Source organism: Eptatretus burgeri, chromosome 10 (assembly GCF_056783735.1).
Source record: "Eptatretus burgeri isolate ZD-2024b chromosome 10, Ebu_testis_v1, whole genome shotgun sequence".
NCBI lineage: Eukaryota > Metazoa > Chordata > Myxini > Myxiniformes > Myxinidae > Eptatretus > Eptatretus burgeri.
Genome location: NC_140970.1, coordinates 4,102,987 through 4,125,857, shown reverse-complemented (window position 1 = coordinate 4,125,857; position 22,871 = coordinate 4,102,987). Strand labels below are relative to the sequence as shown.

The 22,871-nt window shown below is 45.8% G+C and overlaps 1 protein-coding gene across 2 annotated transcripts in view; it reads left to right on the top strand.

The window, feature by feature from the left end:
• Positions 1–713: 713 nt before the first annotated feature.
• FYTTD1 (forty-two-three domain containing 1) overlaps positions 714–22,871 on the top strand; it is a 35,676-nt gene continuing 13,518 nt past the window's right edge. The window contains exons 1-6 of one of the 2 annotated variants that reach the window (XM_085896885.1): positions 714–919; positions 3,919–4,392; positions 5,226–5,261; positions 5,837–6,015; positions 10,750–10,862; positions 21,944–22,019. In XM_085896885.1, the coding sequence (XP_085753011.1) occupies positions 868–919; positions 3,919–4,392; positions 5,226–5,261; positions 5,837–6,015; positions 10,750–10,862; positions 21,944–22,019 (930 nt within the window). In that variant the 5' untranslated portion in view covers positions 714–867. The remainder of the gene's footprint in view (positions 920–3,918; positions 4,393–5,225; positions 5,262–5,836; positions 6,016–10,749; positions 10,863–21,943; positions 22,020–22,871) is intronic. The other variant, XM_085896886.1, reaches the window with a different exon arrangement.

Here is a 22,871-nt window from a genome sequence, read left to right as displayed (position 1 = left end):
TCTGTCTCTGTCTCTGTCTCTGTCTCTGTCTCTGTCTCTGTCTCTGTCTCTGTCTCTGTCTCTGTCTCTGTCTCTGTCTCTCTCTCTCTGCCTCTCTCTGCCTCTCTCTGCCTCTCTCTCTCTCTGCCTCTCTCTCTCTGCCTCTCTCTCTCTCTGCCTCTCTCTCTGCCTCTCTCTCTCTCTGCCTCTCTCTCTCTGCCTCTCTCTCTCTGCCTCTGCCTCTCTCTCTGCCTCTCTCTCTCTCTCTGCCTCTCTCTCTCTGCCTCTCTCTCTCTCTGCCTCTCTCTCTCTCTCTGCCTCTCTCTCTCTCTGCTTCTCTCTCTCTCTCCACCCAATCCCCTCTCCCCTTAATATCGCCGTCATCGTCATAATATCGCATTTAATCGATCTGTGTGGAAACCCAATGATATATTGGATGGAGATTGAACGATACGGGGATATTGGCGGGTCTTGGTGGTTGTGGATGGGTGATGGTTTCTGGAGTCGGTGTATTGTAGTTCAGGCATGAAGGGCCGAGTGTCCTCTTGCCTCAAATCTATTTGTTTTTCCTTGTGAAAATGTACTGCATGAAGAATAATAATAAGAATCTGAATAAAATGAAGCGATAGAGAACGGGAGAAACCAGCGCGGTCACGTCACATTGCGTGATGACGTGTTCACGTCACATTGCGTGATGACGTGTTCGCGTCACATTGCGTGATGACGTGTTCGCGTCACATTGCGTGATGACGTGTTCGCGTCACATTGCGTGATGACGTGTTCACGTTGGCCTAGTGCAGTGAAAGAAAGCGGTTTTGTGACGCTCCGTGTGTTTTTTTTCGGGGGATTATTCGTCCTTTCCGTTTCTGTGCTCGATCTGTTATCGTTATGGCTTCGACCGAGGAGGGAGCCGTCATGGAGAAGATCGACATGTCGCTCGGTGAGAGGATTATAGAACAGCCTCTCAAATTTCGATCTCCGAACGTGTTTAAACTTTCCAAGCGGGTTTGAACCGATTTCATTGTGCGACGGTAAACACCGTGTATAAAACGTCACGTGTGCATTGTGACATTTACTTATCGCGGAAATGCAGTAACTTGTTATTCACATCATTTTTGCTATTTCTAACATTTACCTCCATGTCTAATATTTACACAGGAATTTTTTATTTTTTTGTTATTTCTCGAAGACCTCACAATTCCGGTGTCGTCACCACACAGCGAAGTGTTGGGGCGAGAAGGGTGTATATTAATGCATGGAGCAAGAAAGACTATTCGTGTTTGCAGTACAGTACAATACAGTACGGTGCAGTGTAGTACAGTGCAGTACAGTACCGTACAGTGCGGTTTGTAAGTTTGGAGCCCATCATCTTGTGCACGAGCCCTTTGGACCTGATCTCATGGTCCTATGTCCATACGTGAAGACCGATGCCACCTTGAGTCCACGAGCTGCCTCACACCGCTGTTTATGGGGTGCACGCAGTTGACCCCCCTTCCGTGCCTGTGGCTAAATCTGGACGCGTCTCCAATAACAGTTTCATATAAAGAAGGCACACACGCCTGGACGTGTCTGCAATGTCAATGATGTGACCATGACCATGATTCCGGCGAATGAAATGATCAGGGAGAGTAGTAAGGAGTGTGTGTTGGAAACTTCTTGAACCTGGACTGAGGATTGGTATTTAAGTTGGTGGGTATCGATCCTATTGGGTTGAAACCTCATGATGGAATGATGCTTTTAGGTTCTCTTCCCTCCCCACTCCCCCTCCCCAGGTCCTGGTTTGTGACCTGTGTTCATTTGTTTGCCCCCGTATTCTCTCGATTGTGGAATCGCCTCCCTGTGTCCACTGTCTCGCCTTCCTCACTTCACTCTTTTAAATGCGCTGCCCATCATGACCTCATACACTCACCCATGCACATCCACAGTCTTTTCTACACGTGCCTCTGTTGCGTTATTCCTTCTGTATGTGCATCACCGCTGCCGATACCATTTGGTAGTTTATAAACCTGCTTCCTTTGGCTGTTTTGATCCTCCATAAGCCAAGATGTGTGTATATATATATATATGTATATATATATGTATATATATATATATATATATGTATATATATATATGTATATATGTATATATATATGTATATATGTATATATATATATATGTATGTATATATATATATATATGTATATGTATATATATATATGTATATATATATATATATGTATATGTATATATATATATATATGTATATGTATATATATATATATATATGTATATATATATATATATATATATTGTGGTTTCGCCGGCGTGTCGCCACGAGCACGATCCTCGATGGAGCAGTGGGGCCGTCTCGGCTCGATCGCCCGGAATTACAGATCGCCGGCCCGGAGAAGTCCAGGGTTGACTGGTCCTGGTTTTTTTGGACCGAAATACGCCAATGGGGAGACCACGTGGGGTAGGGTTAATTGCCAACTTCAATTTACCTAATAACCCACGTGATCTAGCTTCCGGGGTATTTCACCCTCGACGGAACTCGTACGGAAGCGAGCCCGTTCCGTGTGCGATGCCAAGCGGTTTTATAATCGCCGAATTCCGCCGGCCTGATTATCCTGTTACTCCGTTATAGCGGCAATGACTGCTCACTTTCCCACACGCACGACACACCCAGTCAATGGAGAAATGACACGACGAGCTGAGTACATTCAACAATTGGGGATATTTATTTACAAATTATGGGGGACTATGGGAGCACGCAAGAGGAGAGCTGTACCAAATATCAAGCAATGCATGTCTGTATAGGCAAAACACTTCTACAATTCACTACTGTCAGACTGGCGCCACAAACAGACACACGCACACCCAGACAGAAGTGGACCTCAACGGCCTTTATTGCGACTCTCCAGCCGAGGAGGACAGACCGGCTGTGAGCCAGGCATGGCTGGCTACCTGGCCATGAGAGCGCGGCTGGACGTCCCCTGGTCTTGGGACTGGTGTCGCCATACCAGCCAGGCGGAAGGCGACGACACGAAGCTCTGGAGCCGGGACGAGGTCGTTGCAGGAGAAGCCAAGGTGATGAGCCGGGCAGAGAAGAAGCAGGAGAAGAGAAGCAGGAAAGAACCAGAACAACTCCAAGAGAGCCGACCCCGAAAATCTCCTCAGGACACACCTTATATCGGCCCCCTCCTGTTCAACGAACGCTTCTCTTCTCCCCACTCACCCTCCCATTGGACGGGAGGCCCCATCTGACTCCTCGTCCGCTCCCGATTGGACAGGGGCGGGGCACTCCATCCCATGGGCGGAGTCTCCAGTGGGGGGCGTTTGTGGATCCGCCTACGGCTTCACCTCAGACGGCGTGTTTAATGGCAACGGTGCTGGGTCGGAGGCGGAGCGTGGAAGACTCCGGCTCCCCGCCGATTGGCCACGGAGGGACGGCATGTCTGTGTTAGACTCCTGAAGAACGCAGCAGCGCTAGTTCCATGTTGAACATTCCAGTTCCAGAATGGTGCCGTTGTGGCATTGTTAAAACTCTAATACAATCGTAGCGCATTCACATTTGATTTACCCATTAGACCAGGGACGGGAGCTATCTATAAAACATATACTTACCGATATAACTAATCTATAGGAACCTGAATGTTGAGTGCGATAGCTTTCCAAATCCGTAACAATATGTGTATGTGTGTGTGTGTATATATATATATATATATATATATATATATATATATATATATATATATATATATATATATATATATATATATATATATATATATATATATATATATATAAATAATATATATATATATATATATATATATATATATATATATATATATATATATATATATATATATATATATATATATATATATATATATATATATATATATATATATGTGCTGCTTGCTGCAGAATAACATTTGCTGTTGTATTTTGCAGATGATATCATAAAGCTGAACCGACAAGGTGGCAAGAGAAGTCAGAGAGGAAATTTTAGAGCAAGAGAAATCACGAGAGGGATACAGCAAGCAAAGAGGGCACAGCCAGAGACTGTGGGAGGAAGAAAGTCCCAAAGGGGGGCTGCAGGAACGAGAGGGGTGCAAAGGGGGTTTCTGAATGTGAGGGGGTTAAGAGGGGCTGTGGGAGCCAGAGGATCGTATCGAGGGACAATGGGTGCTGTTGGATCACGGCAAGGAGCTATGGGGTTGCAACGGGGTTCCAGGAGGGCAAGAGGGCTCCAGCGTGGGGCAATGGGAGTGAGAGGGCTCCAGCGTGGGGTGATGGGAGTGAGAGGGCTCCAGCGTGGGGCAAGTGCAGCGAGAGAGCTCCAGGTGGGAGCAATGGGTCCAAATGGATTTCAGCGTAATGCTTCAGGAGCAAGGGCTGTCCTGCGAGGACCGATGAAGAAAAGAGGTAAGGTGTATACTTTGGAACATGTCTATTATTCACACAAACTTGAAATTATTCCTTTTGGAAAAATATCTTGCCACCTCTGGTATCAATATTGTTGAAAAGAAAAAAATTAAATTGACGTGCTTAGAAAATAGTAACCTGTGGGCTCACAAATTCTTTGATTGTGAAGGAAGTTGGCAGCATACAATAACTACCGAAAGGGCCATGTTTGTTTAGCACATTTTCCCATTGGAAGGTAGAAATGGTAGATAATGGGGGAGATTGAGGTACCAGCTTCGTCCCGTTTCCCAGAAAGGTTCCATTTTTGTGAGCTTGCTCCCATTTCCATGCAGAATAACCATTATACTCCCAATTTTTTACGTCATTTGTGCAAGTTTGTTTGTCATTTATTATCCCCTTCCTGATGTCTTGGGCTCAGATCTGTTTAAGAGCATATAATAGTTGCTTTTCGAGTCTTTTAGGATCAATAGACCCCTTTCTCGGAAGTGGATCCAATTATGGTAATTTCTGAAAACATGAACCAATTGGTGTTGCATTCTGATTTGATGTTTGCCAGGACTTGGCAATTGTTGAACCTTGAACCGCTGAGTGCTGTATCGTCATTTGATGTTTGCTAGGACCCGGTAGGATGTGATTCAGATTTGCTTGGTAAAGAGTTTATCAATTGAGAGCATTTAGTCCCACTTTCATTTAATTGCATTTTACCCTCAGTCACCTGTTCCATCAGCCTCGATTTTGTATCAAGATGAAAATGAACGTGTGCAAAGTGCACTATAGCATGTGATATATATCTTGTAAATAATTTCAAGTGTTTGTTTGTTACTCTTTCACAGCCGAACCGAAGCACCAAAAGGCCCCAAATTTTGGATGTAGGTATTTCAAAATCTAGGGAAGGTTTTAAGCGACCACGCGTTGACCTTGACATACGTTTTGAGGCCGCCAAGGGTCACTGTAAAGTGTACTGGTATATTGGGATGTGGGGTCGGGCAGTGCTGCCGCCAACCCACAGGCAAAAGGTAACCACCATGAAGCCAATAACTCCATAGCCTTTCGATTTTCAACACGTCCCGAAAGCCCTGCCAGGAAAAGCTCACCACCCTCAGGGCAATAACTCGATACATTTCCAATGCACAAATGTGCTGGAACCCATACGTAGTTCTTTTCCCGTGCAGTGCCGGGTTCTCAGACGAGTATGTAATATTCTCAATAATCAACATCTTTATATCTGCTATGTTTCTTCTCTCTTTATTGATCCAAAATACTCCCTCTCCTCCCCTCAAACATTAAGTATCATCAAAGCAAATTAATGTGGCCATATGCACTACTTTTTGTTTCCCAACTCCACCATTTCCTCACCTTCAGTCATTTTATTCCACTTTCAATTTGGATCTCATTAACTCTGTTGTGTGCTTGTATTTGGGTGAACACTTGTAAATCTTTGCAGGTTTTCCTCCTGCTGCATCAGGAGCTCCGATTATGACAGGCAGAGGAAGAGGTGTTGGGGGAGTAGGAATGGGAGGATCAATATGGGGGCTTGCTCGAGGAGGGCGAGCTGTGAGAGCTGGCACACCGTGGCGACGTGGAGTTGCCAGTGGCTCTACAGCCCTCAAGCGGAGGCTCGGAGTGAGGAAATGCCACTTTCCCATTTTTCTCTTTAAATCATGTAGCTATACCACTGCGCTCGCATTCTGCACAGTGAGTTGATAATTTTAGCCTGTATTGGTCACTGTGACATGTCATGTTGAGGGGGTTTTCACACTCGCCACCTTTGCCAATGCAGGTGAGCAAGGGTGCTCTGACTATTTGATCGCCCAATGATGGGCGACGCTGGTATTGGCATAAAATGACAAAAACCAGTCTGCTCTGATGGAACTTACTCGATGAGGAAGACAAAAACGATGTTCAACTATTACGTAATAAAGCAAAAAATTCAAATTGATCATTGTTAAGTTGGAGAACAAGAAGGGCACTTGGTAGAGTGCATACCTCCGCCAAGCTGATCAGTTTACATTTTGTATCCCACTGATAGACCGGATCTGGATTCAGTCCTGAACTAAAATTTAATTGTCTTGTTCTTGTCACTTAATCACAACTCGTCCACCAAGTTTTGTCTGAATCGGTCCGTAACTTTTTCAGATATTGTGCTATATATATATATATATATATATATATATATATATATATATATATATATATATATATATATATGTATATATATATATATGTATATATATATGTATATATATGTATATATATATATGTATGTATATGTATGTATATGTATATATATGTATGTATATGTATATATATGTATGTATATGTATGTATATGTATGTATATGTATGTATGTATATATATATGTATATATATATATATATATATATATATATATATATATATATATATATATATATATATATATATATATATATATATATATATATATATATATATATATATATATATCGTTTTCGCCCTACCACTCAACGGTGAAGAATCACTTTAAAAATTCTTGACCTGGATCCAAATTTTGACCTTAACCAAAATCGAATCGATTCTTCATTTCACATACACAATCTTAGCCTGGTGTTGGCTTAGTGGTTAGGGTGGCGGCTTGGGATCCCAGGGTCCTGAGTTCAAGCCCCGTTGGCTGCTGAATTAACACCAGGGGGTTGACTCAGCCTGTCATCCTTCCGAGGTCGGCGAAATGAGTGCCAGTGTACTGGTCCCGGTGTATGCCCCGGTTAGAATAGGTGTACCATATCCCTGTGTGTCGTAAGAGGCGACCAGGGTTGGCGTCAGGAAGGGCATCCGGCCATAAAACATTGCCTCAAGAAAAAGCCAAACCCCTGCACAGCAGGGAAAAATGGCTGTAAAAACGGTCATTTTTTTATATATTTCACATACACAATCTGCCCACCAAGTTTCGTCCGAATCCATCCACAACTTTTTGAGATATCCTGTTCACAGACAGACAGACAGACAGGGGTGAAAACATAACCACCATCCAACATCGGTGGTGGAGGTGAATATGCAATTACATAAACTTAGGCCAATTTTTAAAAATGTGTGTGTTTCACTGAAGAAGTGAAGGGACATACCAGAGCAGGGTGGGCAGCATTTGGGGAAGTAATGTCATAAAGAGCAAACTGCCCATTTATCTGAAAAGGAACGTTTACAGTCGGTGTGATGTTTTCTACCAGAAATGACACATTGCTGTCATCATTTCATGTGCAGCCTGTGGCTGTTGGTTGCATCATTGTTGGGAGTGTGGCTGTGCCGTTGATGCCGTGCCCCCTGTTTCTAGTAAGCTGGTTCTCGTTTTGTCAACCTCGGAAGGCTGAGTCAACCCAGCTGTTGTCATTAAACAAACAGCACGACTAAATTGAAAAGATCATATGGAGAGACTAAATTGAAAAACAGTCAAAGCCTTATTTAAAAGGCCCACAGCTTATCAAAGCCTCGTCAGAAAGTTCCAAACGATTGTTTTAAACAGGATTTGCACAATGGTTTTGCAATGATTGATGTACATGTTGATTAATTACACTAATTGCCGAATCATTGTTTTTATATATTTTTATTTCGTAAAAACAAAGCAATATTATATCTACGATTAGGAATGGCAGGAAAGAGAGAATCCTTTACGAGGTGAAACTTTAATTTCAGCAGAAAGGTTTACTCTCTTTTACTGATCCTCACTATTTAAAATTGCTAAACACTCTCAACCTATCTGGAGATCTTACCTTTTGGACAATGTAATTATTGAAGAAATCTTAATTTGATTTCTATGTCACCTTGCATCTGTGTAATTCAGACATAATATGAGCATTCCATCAGCACTTCACAAGATGTCACATGACAGCAATTTGCCAGATGTTTGAGTGACTGAGATAAATGTGGTCTTGCACCAAGACACGATGATAATTACACAAACTCCAAAAAGTTTCATTGCATCTCTCGAAGCACTGATTGACAAGAAAATATTTCAACTGCACCAACTGCAACTGTTGGGGGTGCCTATTCATGGTGGTTATACTCCCCCCTCCCCCCACCCCACTCCCCCAAGACTAAAGTCGGGGACCAAATCTTCCCCACTCTAACCTGCTGTCTTGATTCGTCAGGGCAGCCCAGTCACAGTTAGAGTGCCGATTGATCCCCATGGACAAGCATTGTGCGTACGTGTGTGTGTGCGCGCGCGCCCCCTCTTGTGGACTTGACTTCACAAAGGCGGGGGTACACCATCTTGAATGTGGGGGATCTCTGGGTGTTTTCCTATGCAGGACGATGAAAGTCCGAGTCTTCCAGTCCTTGGTGGTTCCAGTCTTGCTCTACGGATGTTAGACTTGGACTCTGACAAAGGATCTGAGACGAAGATTTAACTCCTTTGGTACCAGGTCTCTTCGAAGAATCCTGGGCTATCGCTGGTCAGACTTTTTGTCCAACGAGCGGGTGCTGAGAGAGATTCAAATGAGATTTGTTACCTGTAGAGTCAGTGAGCGTCAGCTGCGGCTGTATGGACATGTGACTCGATTTCCTGATGCTGATTCTGCTCACCAGATTCTCTCAGCGAGGGAGTCTCATGAGTGGAGGAGGCCAATGAGCCGACCATGTGCCTCGTAGTTGCAGCAGGTTGACCGGCATCTCAAGGAGATGGGGATGGGCCTGGCATCTGCCTGGGGGATGGCTAGACAGAGGCAACTGAAGTATCGATGAAAAGTGGACGCAGCGACATGCTGCTCCGGCGCATGCTTCCATATCTCACCTAACTTCTCAGTGCTCCTGGGAGATTGATTGGCTGTCTCCGTGTCACGGGTCTGTCCGGGGCTATACAGCAACAACAAAAACTGCATCTAACTGTCACTTCTTTGGAAGAGATTTTTGGTTGTTCTAAATTTTTGTAAATTGTGACGTCACTTCCACCCATGTACATACGTATGCACATGTGCCATCTGGCATGCATGCAACGTTTTCCTTGCATGAGGGCTTTCCAATATCCATGGCCACTACTGGCCTTTGCCATTTTGATGTTCTACCAGCAGAGATTTACTCACTTCGCATTGCCTGCCTGGGGATTCCTCTGTTGGTCAAAACGATCAAACTGTCCTTCCCTTTTTATTACCGATGCCACTGAAGATGGACGGAGGTTATGTTTTCACTTCTATCTCTGTGTCTGTCTGTGAGCAGGATATCTCAAAAAATGATCAACAGATTCGGTCGAAATTTGGTGGACAGGTTGGATGTGTGACAATAATTAACCTCCGCCATCGAAGATGGACGGAGGTTACTGTTTTCACCCCTGTTTGTTTGTTTGTTTGTTTGTTTGTTTGTTTGTGAACAGTATTACGGAAAAACGCCTGGACGGATTTCGACGAAACTTGGTGGGTGGGGGGGGGAGGGGTTAGGTATGGTCCAAGGAACATGCCATTAGATTTTGGACTTGGTCCAATGTCCAATATGGCCACTATGGCGGCCATTTTGAAAAATATTTTAATTTTTGTTTTTGCATTTCTACATGTTTTAAGTGATTTCCAACCCCCCCCCCAAAAAAAAAATTTGTTAGAGAAAATAAAAACAAATTTTGCAACTTTTTTTTTCAAAATAATTTAGATTTTTTTTTTTTGGGCATTTCTACATGCGCGTTGATCTAGTTTAGTTTATTCAATCGTGGTTCAGTAGAGTCTGATCCGTTCTGACCTACAATGAATCGGATATCAGGTTCACTTCAGTGACCCAGCAGTATTGGCGGTGGAAGTTTTTCACTCTACCGAGTGCTCCCCCTCTAGTTAATTGATTAGATTTTGGTGAAGTTCCGGATCTGGATGCAAGAATAAAATATATATATATATATATATATATATATATATATATATATATATATATATATATATATATATATATATATATTCTTCATCATTGAGAGATAGGGCCAAAAACTATATACTGGACTGAATAGCACAATATCTCAAAAGTTATGGATGTATTTGGACGGAACTTAGTGGAGTAGGTTGGGTGTGTGACAAGGATGAATTGATTAGATTTTGGTGAAGATCTGTCACCGGATCCGGATCCTGCCTCTCGGTGGGATACAAAATGTAAACTGTTCAGCCTGGTGGAGATGTGCGCTCTACCGAGTGGCATTCTTTCTCTTGTGTTGCATTATTATTATTATTATTATTATTATTATTATTATTATTATTATTATTATTATTATTATTATTATTGAGCAGCCTTCTGAGAAACCCACAATGCTGCAGAAAATCCGGGGGGTGCCAAAGGGCTTTCAATTCCCTACTAAGCTCGGCAAACTGCATTAGAGAGAATGACTTCCTCCTTTTTTGTGGCTGCTTTTTGCTACAGGGCATGACGCCTGGCCACATGGCAGCTGGAGTACGGCCGAGAGTTCGTTTGGAGTCCAGGAGACTGGGATCTGGACAGGAATCGCAGCAGAATCTCACCACTTCTACTACCAGGTGGGGTGTTTAGATCTATTTAGGTACTCAGACATGTGGTTTAAAAATATTGACAAGTTGTTTCTATGAATACAATCTGAAGTGAGTTGTATCCTTGCTTAGTGACATTGCCATTGTTTTGTTTCTTTTTTTTCCTTTCTTTTTACCTCTGCCACCAAAGGTGAAGGAAGTTATGTTTTCACCCCTTTCTGTCTGTCTGTCTGTCTGTGTTTGTTTTTCTGTGTACAGGATATCTCAAAAAGTTGTGGACGGATTGGAATGAAATTTTGTGGACAGGTTCGGTGTGTGACAAGGACGAACTGATTAGATTTTGGTGAAGATCCGGATCCCGATCTGATAATTTTAAAGTGATTTTTCACCATTGAGAGATAGGGCTAAACCGATATATAGCACAATATCTCAAAAAGTTTGGATAGATTCGGATGAAACTTGGTGGACAGGTTGGGTATGAGACCACGACGTATTGATTTTATTTTGTTGAAGATCCAATTCTGGATCTGGCTACTAGAATTTTTAAGTGATTCTTCACCATTGAGAGATAGGGCCAAAAACGATGTATAGCATGATATTTAAAAAATGTTTTTGGGACCAATATGTTCTCGTGGATCAGGCATTATGGGGCGGAGGTATGCGCTCTACCGAGTGCCCTTCTAGTTTGATTGTGATGTTTTCAGACAGAAAAAATGATAACACGTGAGTGAACGGAACGGGTATGTTTCCTTGACCGCATCTTCCAACACCATCTCATGAGTCAAAATTGATTGAGACACCTTGCACAAGCTTGCCCTTTTCAGACACTGCTTCCAAATGTTGTGTCCCCAACTCCTTGCTCTCTGTACCCACCCTACCCAGTCACACGCAACTGCTCCTGGACTGTCTTTTTCACCTGAGAAGGTGGAGAGATTTCTGCCAATCCTCGACTGCTCGCGTGTCCTAAAAACCTGCTCTGCTGCTCTTGCACAACCTTTCTGTTTTGTCACTCTGTCATCTACCCTGAGTCATCTTCCATCTGCTTGGAAATCATCCAACATCACCGCATTACAAATATAATACATCGGAGCGGGTTTGACAGTCAGCCTGGATACAAAACTTGATGCAACCGAGTGTTAATCAACCTTAGCGACTACGGAAAGTGAAAACAGAATTCGATTTGAATTTAAAATAAATGCGTGAGGCCGCTCAAAGCAAAAATCTCCATATTATAGGAATCATTCCCAACATCATTATACAATTTTCAAACCTGCGTTTATAGCCGTGAAATAAATACTGTGTGTGCATTTAATGACTGTATCCAGGACAGAGCTGGACCCCAACTAAAAAAGGACCCTCGGGCCACCGAGAAGCTCAATCACTCGCTGCCTGCTCATTTGCGCGGCGTCACGTGACCAGCCAGCTCGTCGTCTGATGAAATGCCCTAACAAAATCTTAAAACGTCCGTTTTTCACCGGAATTCTTTCAGATACTTGTAGAGCACATCCCCAAACTATCTAAGATACAAACATTAATCCCACAGGTGCTACGAATAAGCAGTCCCTCAGGAGGACAGGTTATGAGGTGAAGCAGTGAACGTAAAGTACGTGGTGTCCCTTCCAGATTTTCACGGTTATATGAATTGAATATATTGTGACGTCCACGGGACTTGAACAGTCCCGCCAACGTAGAATGAGCCGAAACGATGGAGGCGATTTATTTATTTATAACCCAAACATGGCGGTTCTAATCGCTCTACCGCAAACGGGACGAGGAAGGTGGCACGAGTCACTTTTCACTGAGTTGATGATGTTTATTTGTTTTTTTATTATAATTACCAGAAATAACAAGACTCGGCAAGAAGAGGGATCCGGGGCGATTCGACGGGATGGTGTGGGATCGGGCGTGGGGAAAAACACAGACAATTCCAATGAATATACAGTTCTCAATCCCTCTAAGGCGCTAAGCACACACACACACACACACACACACACACACACACACACACACACACACACACACACACACACACACACACACACACACACACACACACACACACACACACACACACACAAAACGTATATATTTCTGGTGGTCAGGCTGGACCGTGGTGTGGATGCAACTTTCCCTGGATCGGCGCCGGACGAGCTGGCCTTGCTCTCGCCAGGGGGGGCAGGAGAAACCGCGGTGCTGTCGACCTCCTGGTCCTGGCCCAAGTCCGCCCACAGCCACCAGGGAACCAGCTCCCGCGCCAAGCCGCGAGCAGGAGAGGGAGGCAGGTCCGCCCGCTGCCCGACCCCGTACTCCGAGTCAGCAGAACCCCAGAGCCAACCGAGGCGAGGCTCGGCAAGGCTCCCAGACACGATCAAGAGCACGATCGATTCAGCACAGCAGCCAGGACGCTCTCTGCCGCCACAGCTTCCACACCAAAAAAACACGATCGTTCTGGTTGTAATCTTCTTCTTCTTCTTCCTTTTCGACCCCGAACAGAACCTTTTTATCCTTCGTCCTCGTCACTCCCAATCGAGCCGTTTATTGGCCCACCGCCATCGCCTTCCGCCAATCGTGATCACGGGGTGGAGCCATCCGCTGCACTGTCCTGTGACGTCACGGCCGGTCTTCAGAGAATACCAAAAGGGGTTTACGCAGACACACTTACCCTATCCCGTGTCCCTATCTAATTACGTGACATTTATCATTTCCCCCTTGAAGAAATGAACATTTACTAGACAACTTATCACCACTGAATCGCTACTTATTACATCGAGATCCTGGTAAACTCGAACAGCATGGCATACCTAATTAAACATCCTAATTACCCTTTGAATGCATACCCCCCCCCTCAAACGTAACACTGCCCCCTCTGGTACCGTAGCTCCTGCAAGGTATATCACAGGCGCTACCGTACCAGCCTTAACACTTACTGACTCACACCTAATTAACCTAACAAAATAAAGTAGGAGGGGCAATGGGCAGCGAGTCGCAGCTAACTTACCTATCCTGCTTAATGTACTACCCCCTTATGGCCTTATCCTCGCCTAAACAATCATTCGTTTTTTATTTTTTTATTTTTATTTTATTTTATTTCATGAGAGCACTGAGCGAAGTTGCACTCCATCCTCCGGATCATCGCTCCTGCCCAGCACTCTTCCAGTGATCTGGGGAGGGGAAACAAAAGGTTCCACAAAAACACAACACTTATACTTTACATTCCTACTCTGAGCCTTAACGACACTATTCACAGGATATTTACACTTGACCGCCTCCCCCAGTGGATGCTAATCGACACAGCGTTACCTGGGGAGCCAATTTTCAAATTTGCTTGCCCCAAAATTATGCGGACATCATGCCCTTGCTGCACCTGTCAAGTTGTGCGGGATCGGGTGGGACTCACACATCTTCACAACACTCACACCATGGTCATCATCACATTTCTAGGTCATGGTCCTCATTTTAATCATGCAGGCTGAATCCCGTCGTGGCCGTGGGGTGGGTTACCACAAGATGATGGGGGCATCTCAGGTGCAACCATGCCCACAGGTAAGCTTTAGTCCAACCCGGACGTTTCTCCGCCCCGCTCCCTTTGATTCCCACCCCCCTGGTAGCCATCAGCTCTAATCCCGTACAACACTCTGGAAGGGGTCTCACTGGCTCCTCTGGCCTTCCTGGGTCGCCAAGGTCCTACCCGCCTTGGTCGCCCAACCAGACCCTCTCCCAGTTGCCTCCAGACACTGTCACCATTAGCCACCAGGTGGTGAATCTCCTTGAAGGGGGTCGCAATTCCCGCTCACCGTGAGCTTCAGCAATCCCTGTGGACAAGCACATCATCCCCACCCACAAAACCCACATGACTCCCCCACCCCATCGGCCTTACATGTGACACCTGCATTTCTAACACTTCACCGACCATGACCTTCCCTGTTACCACACCATGCCCAATAAAAAAAACAATGTGTGCAACATACATTTCACTTCTTCACTTAAAACAACTCACACAGCACTTCTCACCCGATCCACGCACCAGCCATTGGACAGCCACTCGTGCCCGCTTTGTTACCAATTACCCATTGTCCCTATTGTCACTCTAAAACCCAGCAGAACTTACAAACCCATGCCAATTTTTCCACAATTCACTTTTTTCACCAAAGGAGGGCACTTCGCCACAATCTCACCAGCCGAGCATGGCCCTATATGCTCAGCCCAATCTAGTCTCCCCAACCCGCGACAATGATTTCCGGACCCGACCTATGAAAGGGCATCTCGGATAGACCTGGCGGTTCAGCAGGAGGATTCACCCTCTCCGAGTCTAAAAGTCTATTGGAGGGTCCCTCTATCGCCGGGTACCGGCAATATCGTTGCATGTGTCCTCTTCGCCCGCACCGGAAACAACTCCCCATAAAAGGCCCCCGTGAGTATCGGTGAAATGTCTCTTGCGGTTCCGGACCCCCTCGGCCATAATCAAATTGCTCTTTTGGCTGGGCTGGACCCCGCCGCTTTGGCGCATCAACGACCGAATTACCCCTTATCAAACTTGACAGTTTCTGGCAAATTTCCTGAAACATTTGGGTAATGCCAATTTCTCCCAGCCCCCCTCCCTGATCCTGAATCTCCGCCTGTCGGATCGTCACCGATGGCCTCTCTGGAACCCGACCCGGCCGACTCCACGAGGCCAGCCTGGCCGCGCACTCGGCCGCTCGGTGAACGGTGGATGGATCCTGTAACTCCACTAGCGCTCGGACCTCAGGGTGAGGAAGAGCAGCTAAAAATTTCTCTAGTGCCAGTCTGTCCCATGCCTCCACTGTAAGGTCCCGATACGCGATTCTGACTGATTGGTAAATGTCCTGTGCCAGCTCCTGCACTGTCTCACCCGGCTTTAATCTGCGGTGCTGGAGCTGAGCCCGCACCAGATCACAGTTTGCCGCGAACCCAAACCGACGGCTCAACGCCTCGCAAATGTGGGAGCTGGTCAACATCCCCTCCGCGATCACGTTTAACACGTCTGCGGCTGGTCCCCGCAACGTTGCCACCAAATTCCCTGTACGTTCCTGCTCATTCCACCCGTTTAGTCGGGAAATGCACTCAAATTGCATCAGAAAAGCTTCAACGCTCCCTGACCCGTAGAAATTTACCAGGGGGATCACTTTTACGGTGGCCCGCTTCTCAGTTTCTCCCTTGTCCGAATCCAGCCCAGGGATCAAACACCCTTGTGACTGCGTATCCAATTTCGGAGCCCACTGTGGCCAAAGATGTTTTGTGGTGAGGGTCTCATGGGTCAATTTTGCCTCCTGTTCCAAACGTTGAATGGACCGATTCACCTCTTCCCGCAGGATCTTCTGGGCCCGCACAACCTCCTCCAAGGCTCCGTCGCGAGTTTGAGCTGTTCCTCAACAAACCCGAACACTCTACTTACAAAAGACGGCTCTACCAGGCCTTTATCCAAGACTTCATCTTGGCTCATAATTTTATCTTGTTCGTCCAAACGAGCCTCCAATCCTTTTACCTCCTCCGCCAAATTCATCCCTTGCTTCCTCAGCTCTCCCCACTCTTCAACTTGCAGCTGCATACGAGCATCCACACAGGCACGATGACGTTCCAGGCTTTCATCCACTTTATCAACCCGAATGTTCGTTGCATCAATTTTATCTACCAATTTTTTCCGTATATTTTCCCCCTCCAATGTAATTTCTACCTTTGTTTCCTCCAACCTATCCTCAAATTTACTTTGTATTTCCCCCAATTTAACATCCACACACTCCTGCATCTCAGTTTTCATTTTCTCCATCTTTTCCTCCAATTCATCCCTCATTAAATCAATCCGTGCACCCAACTGTTCCCCCATTACCCCCAATTGATCTGTCATTTCTGCCCCCTGTGCCGTCATTTTTGCCATTTGTGCCGTCATTTCTGCCCTCTGTGCCGTCATTTCTGCCCTCTGTGTCACGAATTGATTTGCCATTTGTACCGTCATGTCCCCTATTAAACGTTCGAACAGTGTCTGGATCGTCATCGCACCGGTTTCCGGCACTGCCGGCCCCGTTACGGGCAATGAAGCACGGTCCACGCTCGGAATGGGGGAGGTTCCAACCCTACCCCCTTCTCTCCCCTCTTCCCCCGACTCGCTGCCAGACACGTGGCCTTCCTCCTCAAACATCTGCACATCCGCCATGATGCAGAAGTCCCGTTTGCCGCCAATTAATTTAAATTTGAAAAATCCCGCCAAAATTTCCCCGCGCTCGCGCACTTTTCTGTAGTAATTTTATATTCCAATTCGTGGCGAGATTTTAATCCTGGTATATAATTTAGAGGGGTTCGAACATCCCACTTCTGACACCAATGTGACGTCCACGGGACTTGAACAGTCCCGCCAACGTAGAATGAGCCGAAACGATGGAGGCGATTTATTTATTTATAACCCAAACATGGCGGTTCTAATCGCTCTACCGCAAACGGGACGAGGAAGGTGGCACGAGTCACTTTTCACTGAGTTGATGATGTTTATTTGTTTTTTATTATAATTACCAGAAATAACAAGACTCGGCAAGAAGAGGGATCCGGGGCGATTCGACGGGATGGTGTGGGATCGGGCGTGGGGAAAAACAGACAATTCCAATGAATATACAGTTCTCAATCCCTCTAAGGCGCCAAACACACACACACACACACACACACACACACACACACACACACACACACACACACACACACACACACACACACACACACACACACACACACACACACACACACACACACACACACACACACACACACACAACGTAGCTATTTCTGGTGGTCAGGCTGGACCGTGGTGTTGACGCAACTGTCCCTGGTTCGGCGCCGGACGAGCTGGCCTTGCTCTCGCCAGGGGGGAGGCAGGAGAAACCGCGGTGCTGTCGACCTCCTGGTCCTGGCCCAAGTCTGCCCACAGCCGCCAGGGAACCAGCTCCCGCGCCAAGCCGCGAGCAGGAGAGGGAGGCAGGTCCGCCCGCTGCCCGACCCCGTACTCCGAGTCAGCAGAGCCAACCGAGGCGAGGCACGAGGCTCGGCAAGGCTCCCAGACACGATCAAGAGCACGATCGATTCAGCACAGCAGCCAGGACGCTCTCTGCCGCCACAGCTTCCACACCAAAAAAACACGATCGTTCTGGTTGTAATCTTCTTCTTCTTCCTTTTCGACCCCGAACAGAACCTTTTTATCCTTCGTCCTCGTCACTCCCAATCGAGCCGTTTATTGGCCCACCGCCATCGCCTTCCGCCAATCGTGATCACGGGGCGGAGCCATCCGCTGCACTGTCCTGTGACGTCACGGCCAGTCTTCAGAGAATACCAAAAGGGGTTTACGCAGACACACTTACCCTATCCCATGTCCCTATCTAATTACGTGACATTTATCATTTCCCCCTTGAAGAAATGAACATTTACTAGACAACTTATCACCACTGAATCGCTACTTATTACATCGAGATCCTGGTAAACTCGAACAGCATGGCATACCTAATTAAACATCCTAATTCCCCTTTGAATGCATAACACCCCCCCCTCAAACGTAACAATATTTTCCTCATGAAAAGTGTTTCTGAGCGGATTTGCACGAAAATTATCTTCATTAAATGTGTAACCACACCAGAAGGTCCCAAAAGTGAAAACAGAAATCAACTAGAACATAAGACAGCCTCGTTATATAGCATGGAAACGGATGGAAGTCCATGGAAGCTCCCCCTTGCTGCAATGCATTCCACACAGACCGAGGATATAAACATTTAATTATCACAAAACTTGATGCAACTGAGTGTCGATCAGCCTTAGCGACTGAAAAGTGAAAACAATTTAAATTGAACTTAAAATAACCGCACGAAGCCGTGTTGAAGTCAGCGGACCTTGTGTTGCCCAATAAACAGGGTCAGACGACAGAGAAATTAGTTGGTCAAATTAAATCTTCTTAATAATCCCTATGAAACCCATTATGCATTATAGCCGTCCGATGCTTCCTTATAGGCCATTTGACCAATCGGTCATTTTGCACTTGATGACCCTGTAACCTTGACCCCGAGGCGAAAATGGGCACAAACGATCTATAGAGAGCAACTAGTATTATCATCGTGTCAAGTTATAACTCAATCGGCCAAAATGTCTAGGAGGAGATAGAAAAATAAAAATTGTTGACAGACGGACTGATCTGAGGACATTGAACGGTTATATCGTTGCGGAAATGGGCCCTTAGTGGGTTATTAAATATAGGATCAGCCCAGATCCCCCCTTAAATGCATGTTTAGCCAGGTTGTTTGGTAATTGGACGTTACAAGTGTGGCGGGAGGTGTAGCAGGTTGTCCATTGTTCATACAGTGGTGGTGTACCGAGAGGCGGCTCCTTCTTCTTCTGCCCCCCTCTTAGCAAGCCCCGACCCGGCGCCCTGAGTGTCGGTCGGCGAGACGTGTCGGCAGCCCATTGGTGGAGAGCGGCTGCGGACTGGAGGGATGGACCAATCACGTATCCCCGGAGGCGTTCCAGAAGAGCAAGCGCCGGGAAGGCAAGGAAGAAACGGCTAGTGTCGAGTCTGCGATCTGCTGTAAAAGGAACTGGCTGCTTTGTCGGTCTGGGAACGGCTTGTGTGAGTCGGCGATCGACTTTATGAGGAGGTGATCGACAGGTTCATCCGGAATCCAGTCACGGAGCCTCTGACTGTCCTTACTCACTGCACGGCTCGACACGTTTTGTAATCCCATCGATCCGCCTGCGGAGCCAACACCCCGATTTGGCCTGGTCTGGTGAACAGACCAGGCCTGGATTTGTATACTGCACCTTGTAAGAAACCAGCCGGAACCCACCATCGATCTGACTGTCTTGTGCCGTCGACCTTACGGGGGCTGGACGCACCGAGGCTGCGTGCGCAAGCGGTGCCGATAAGAGAACGCGCGCGATCTTGCCACGCTGGTGCGCAAGCGGTGCCGAGAATAGGAGTACGAGCGCCATTTTGCCACGTGGTGTGCTCGAGTTTGGGCGCTCGAATCCGTCGACATCGGCTTCTCACGAGCCGCATTCGTGCCTTCGATACTTTTCCTCTCGTCCATGAGGCACTACCAAGTACTCGTGTCTTGTCTGCATGTTGTCTAAGGTTTATTTCGCTGTTAGTTAGGGCCCCCTTCGAAACCCGTATCCATAGCTCCCTAGTTAAGAGCGGGTTATAGATGAATGATAACGTTCGTGAATGTTTTGCTTGTGTTGTGTTTCCCCGATGTGTCCCCAATAAATCTGGCTGATTCATATGAAAGTTGCCGCCTTGAATTTATTCGTGCCGCGCTGAGGAACAATCCGCTCGATTTGTATTTAAATCCAAACGGGCTACGGACTGGCAGACTTCGCTCGGTCTCTGACAAACCCAGTCTGTAGCCGGGGTCTATTTCCCCAGCTGGTAAGGCCTAGGTGTACGTTGGTATCGCGATCCGAGGCGCGTGACCCGAGGCCTGTGCCGAACCGGCTAGCGTTATAACCCCTGAGACGGCGGTGCTGTTAAGTGACGCCGAATCTTCAACATTTGGCTGTCAAGAGTAGGGTGCGGATCCCACCACCGCCGGATCCATAACAATATTAGGTCAACGAGCTGACCTAACAAGCACGAGAATCTCCCCCGATGAAGCTGAAACTCTGGGCCTGACACTCTCCCATCGCAGTGGTCTCTCTGTCTTCTACTAACTCTTTTTTCTCTTCTTGCACTCTCTGCCCTTTCTGTGCTCTGTCCCCTCCCCTACACCCCACCCCCTAGTAGGGTGCACGTAGTCTGTCAGTAACTCCATTTCAGTGAAACTCCCAAAATCCAGTTTCTCTGCTCACCTCCACTTATTTGTTCCTCTTTTTTATTTCCTGCTTGTGGAATCAACTTCCTCAGTCTCTTCAATCTCATACATTCCTTCAGGTCTTAAAGATGGCTGTTCACCACCATCTCAGTTCATCCACAAACTATAATCATGATTTTTTTTTCTACCCCCATTGACCCTCCCTAAGCCCACAACCTTCTGGCTTTCCTTTAACAAAATTTTTTTTATCCACTTCTGTGATTGAGAGTTTGTGGCTGTATCCATCTTTTTCACCCGCTTTGTCCTCCTGCCCTCATTCTTCCCCACATCTATTTCTCCAAGTCTTCCTCTGTTTTGCCCCTCAACCTGTTAGTGCTTTCCTGTGCCCTCTCTCTCTTTCTACTGTTCTTTTCATTGTCATGTCCTGGTCTGTTCCGTGTTATAGCTCCTCCATTAGCCTCGACACAATTTTTTGTTTTGTTTTTTAAAATAACTTCCTGTTGGAAGTGTGTCATTTTGCAGAGGGAGGTTCCCCCTGAATGTTGGAGCAATCTCCATTAAACAATGCAGCAAGGAAATACCCCCATGCAGCTTTCAAACCTAACAAAACCAACGTCAGTTATCAAGTACTTCCAATATTTTGCCTTTTGACACCAGGTATTATAGAGTAGATGTGGGGCAAAATAGCACCCTTGGGATTCCTTCATTTGCATAGATTGTGCAAAATCACTGTCACCAAGTATGCTTTTTGATATTGATGCAGGTTGTTATTATTCATCCAGTCAAATTAAAACAGATAAAGTTTATAATTGAAAAAAATCTGGACTTGCTCTTCGGTAAAGCCGACGTTTCGGCAAGAATCCACTCACCTTGGTCACGGAAGATGTTAAAGTGAAGAAAAAGCTTGAGAACCGCAGGCTGCTTCTTCACTTTTACATCTGTGACCAAGGTGAGTGGATTCTCGCCGTAACGTCAGCTTTACCAAATAGTAAGTCTAGCTTTTTTTCAAGTATGTTTTATCTTTCTCCTCAAGCTGGAGCAATGTCAGATCCAGAGTGAAGAAAGTGATGGAGCATTTGGACATCGTTCCAAAATATATCTTACTTGTAGAAATGTACTTCCTTATCCTGCTCCTCATTTCCAGCAGGTGGCATTTCTGAGTAGAGCTAGATGACAATTATGAATAATCTTTTTTTTCCCCCCCACATATTAGTTCATTTACTTGTACATTTAAAGCAGTTCCAGCATTTGCTGTATGATGATTAAATGCTAGATTAGGTAAAACAACCTTGTGAATATTCCTCTGTCCTTCCCCAGTTCATTCCGACAGGCTGTAAGGATAAGGCAGCGGGAAGCACGGAGAGCTCTCCTGAACTTGCGTCGGGGACTACAGGTCGGCGAGTTTCAACGTTTTATTTATTTATTTTTTACATGGTTATTTACCATTTGGCTTTGCTTGTTTTGGTTCTGTCCTTTGTAATTTGAAGTTGTGCTGAAGAGCTCATCAAAGAAAACAGTTTTTATTTTTCCATGGTTGAAATCCCCTCAAGCAGCTTCCAAACATAGAGCCAGTGATTTTCCACGATCTTTGAAAACGGAGGGTACTCTTGGAATCGGTGACTTTATTTATTTTATACGTGATCGAGGTTCATGGAAGAGCTAGAACAGAATGGATGGGAACAAAATAGAAAAGGGAAACACCAACAGCAGAGTAGAAGTCAGAGTGAGGTCAAAGGGAGGGGTGGAGGGAAGGACATATGGGAGTGAACAAGCTGAATGAAATACAGTTCAGCAAAAGACAGAAAACCAAACAAAAACTAACAAAGGAAAAGAGGTGAGGTGGAGTTGGGGGGGGGGAGGTGGGGGTCACAATAACCTGGAAAAAGGGAGTACATGGGAATGGGTTAATATGTGGGAGAAAATATTGCAGGTATGGATGGGGAAATACCTGAGGTATTCGGTGAACAGCTGACTTTCAATGTAAAACTGAATCTGACATAGAAAAAAATGGAGAATAGTGAAGTACAGAAAAAAAGTTGAGGTTAGATCCAAATACGCGACTTTTGAAATGACGTATGAATGCGAAACGAGGCCTTTCATGCATGTGCTGTGGGGCGTTTTCAATGACCCCTTTATGCTCGTCCGAGCGCTATTCACCTGCCATTACTATTGTGACATCTGCAATTCAAATAGTCTTTTTAACTTAAATTTCAGCATTTAAATGAAGGAGTGGCAGTTACAAGAT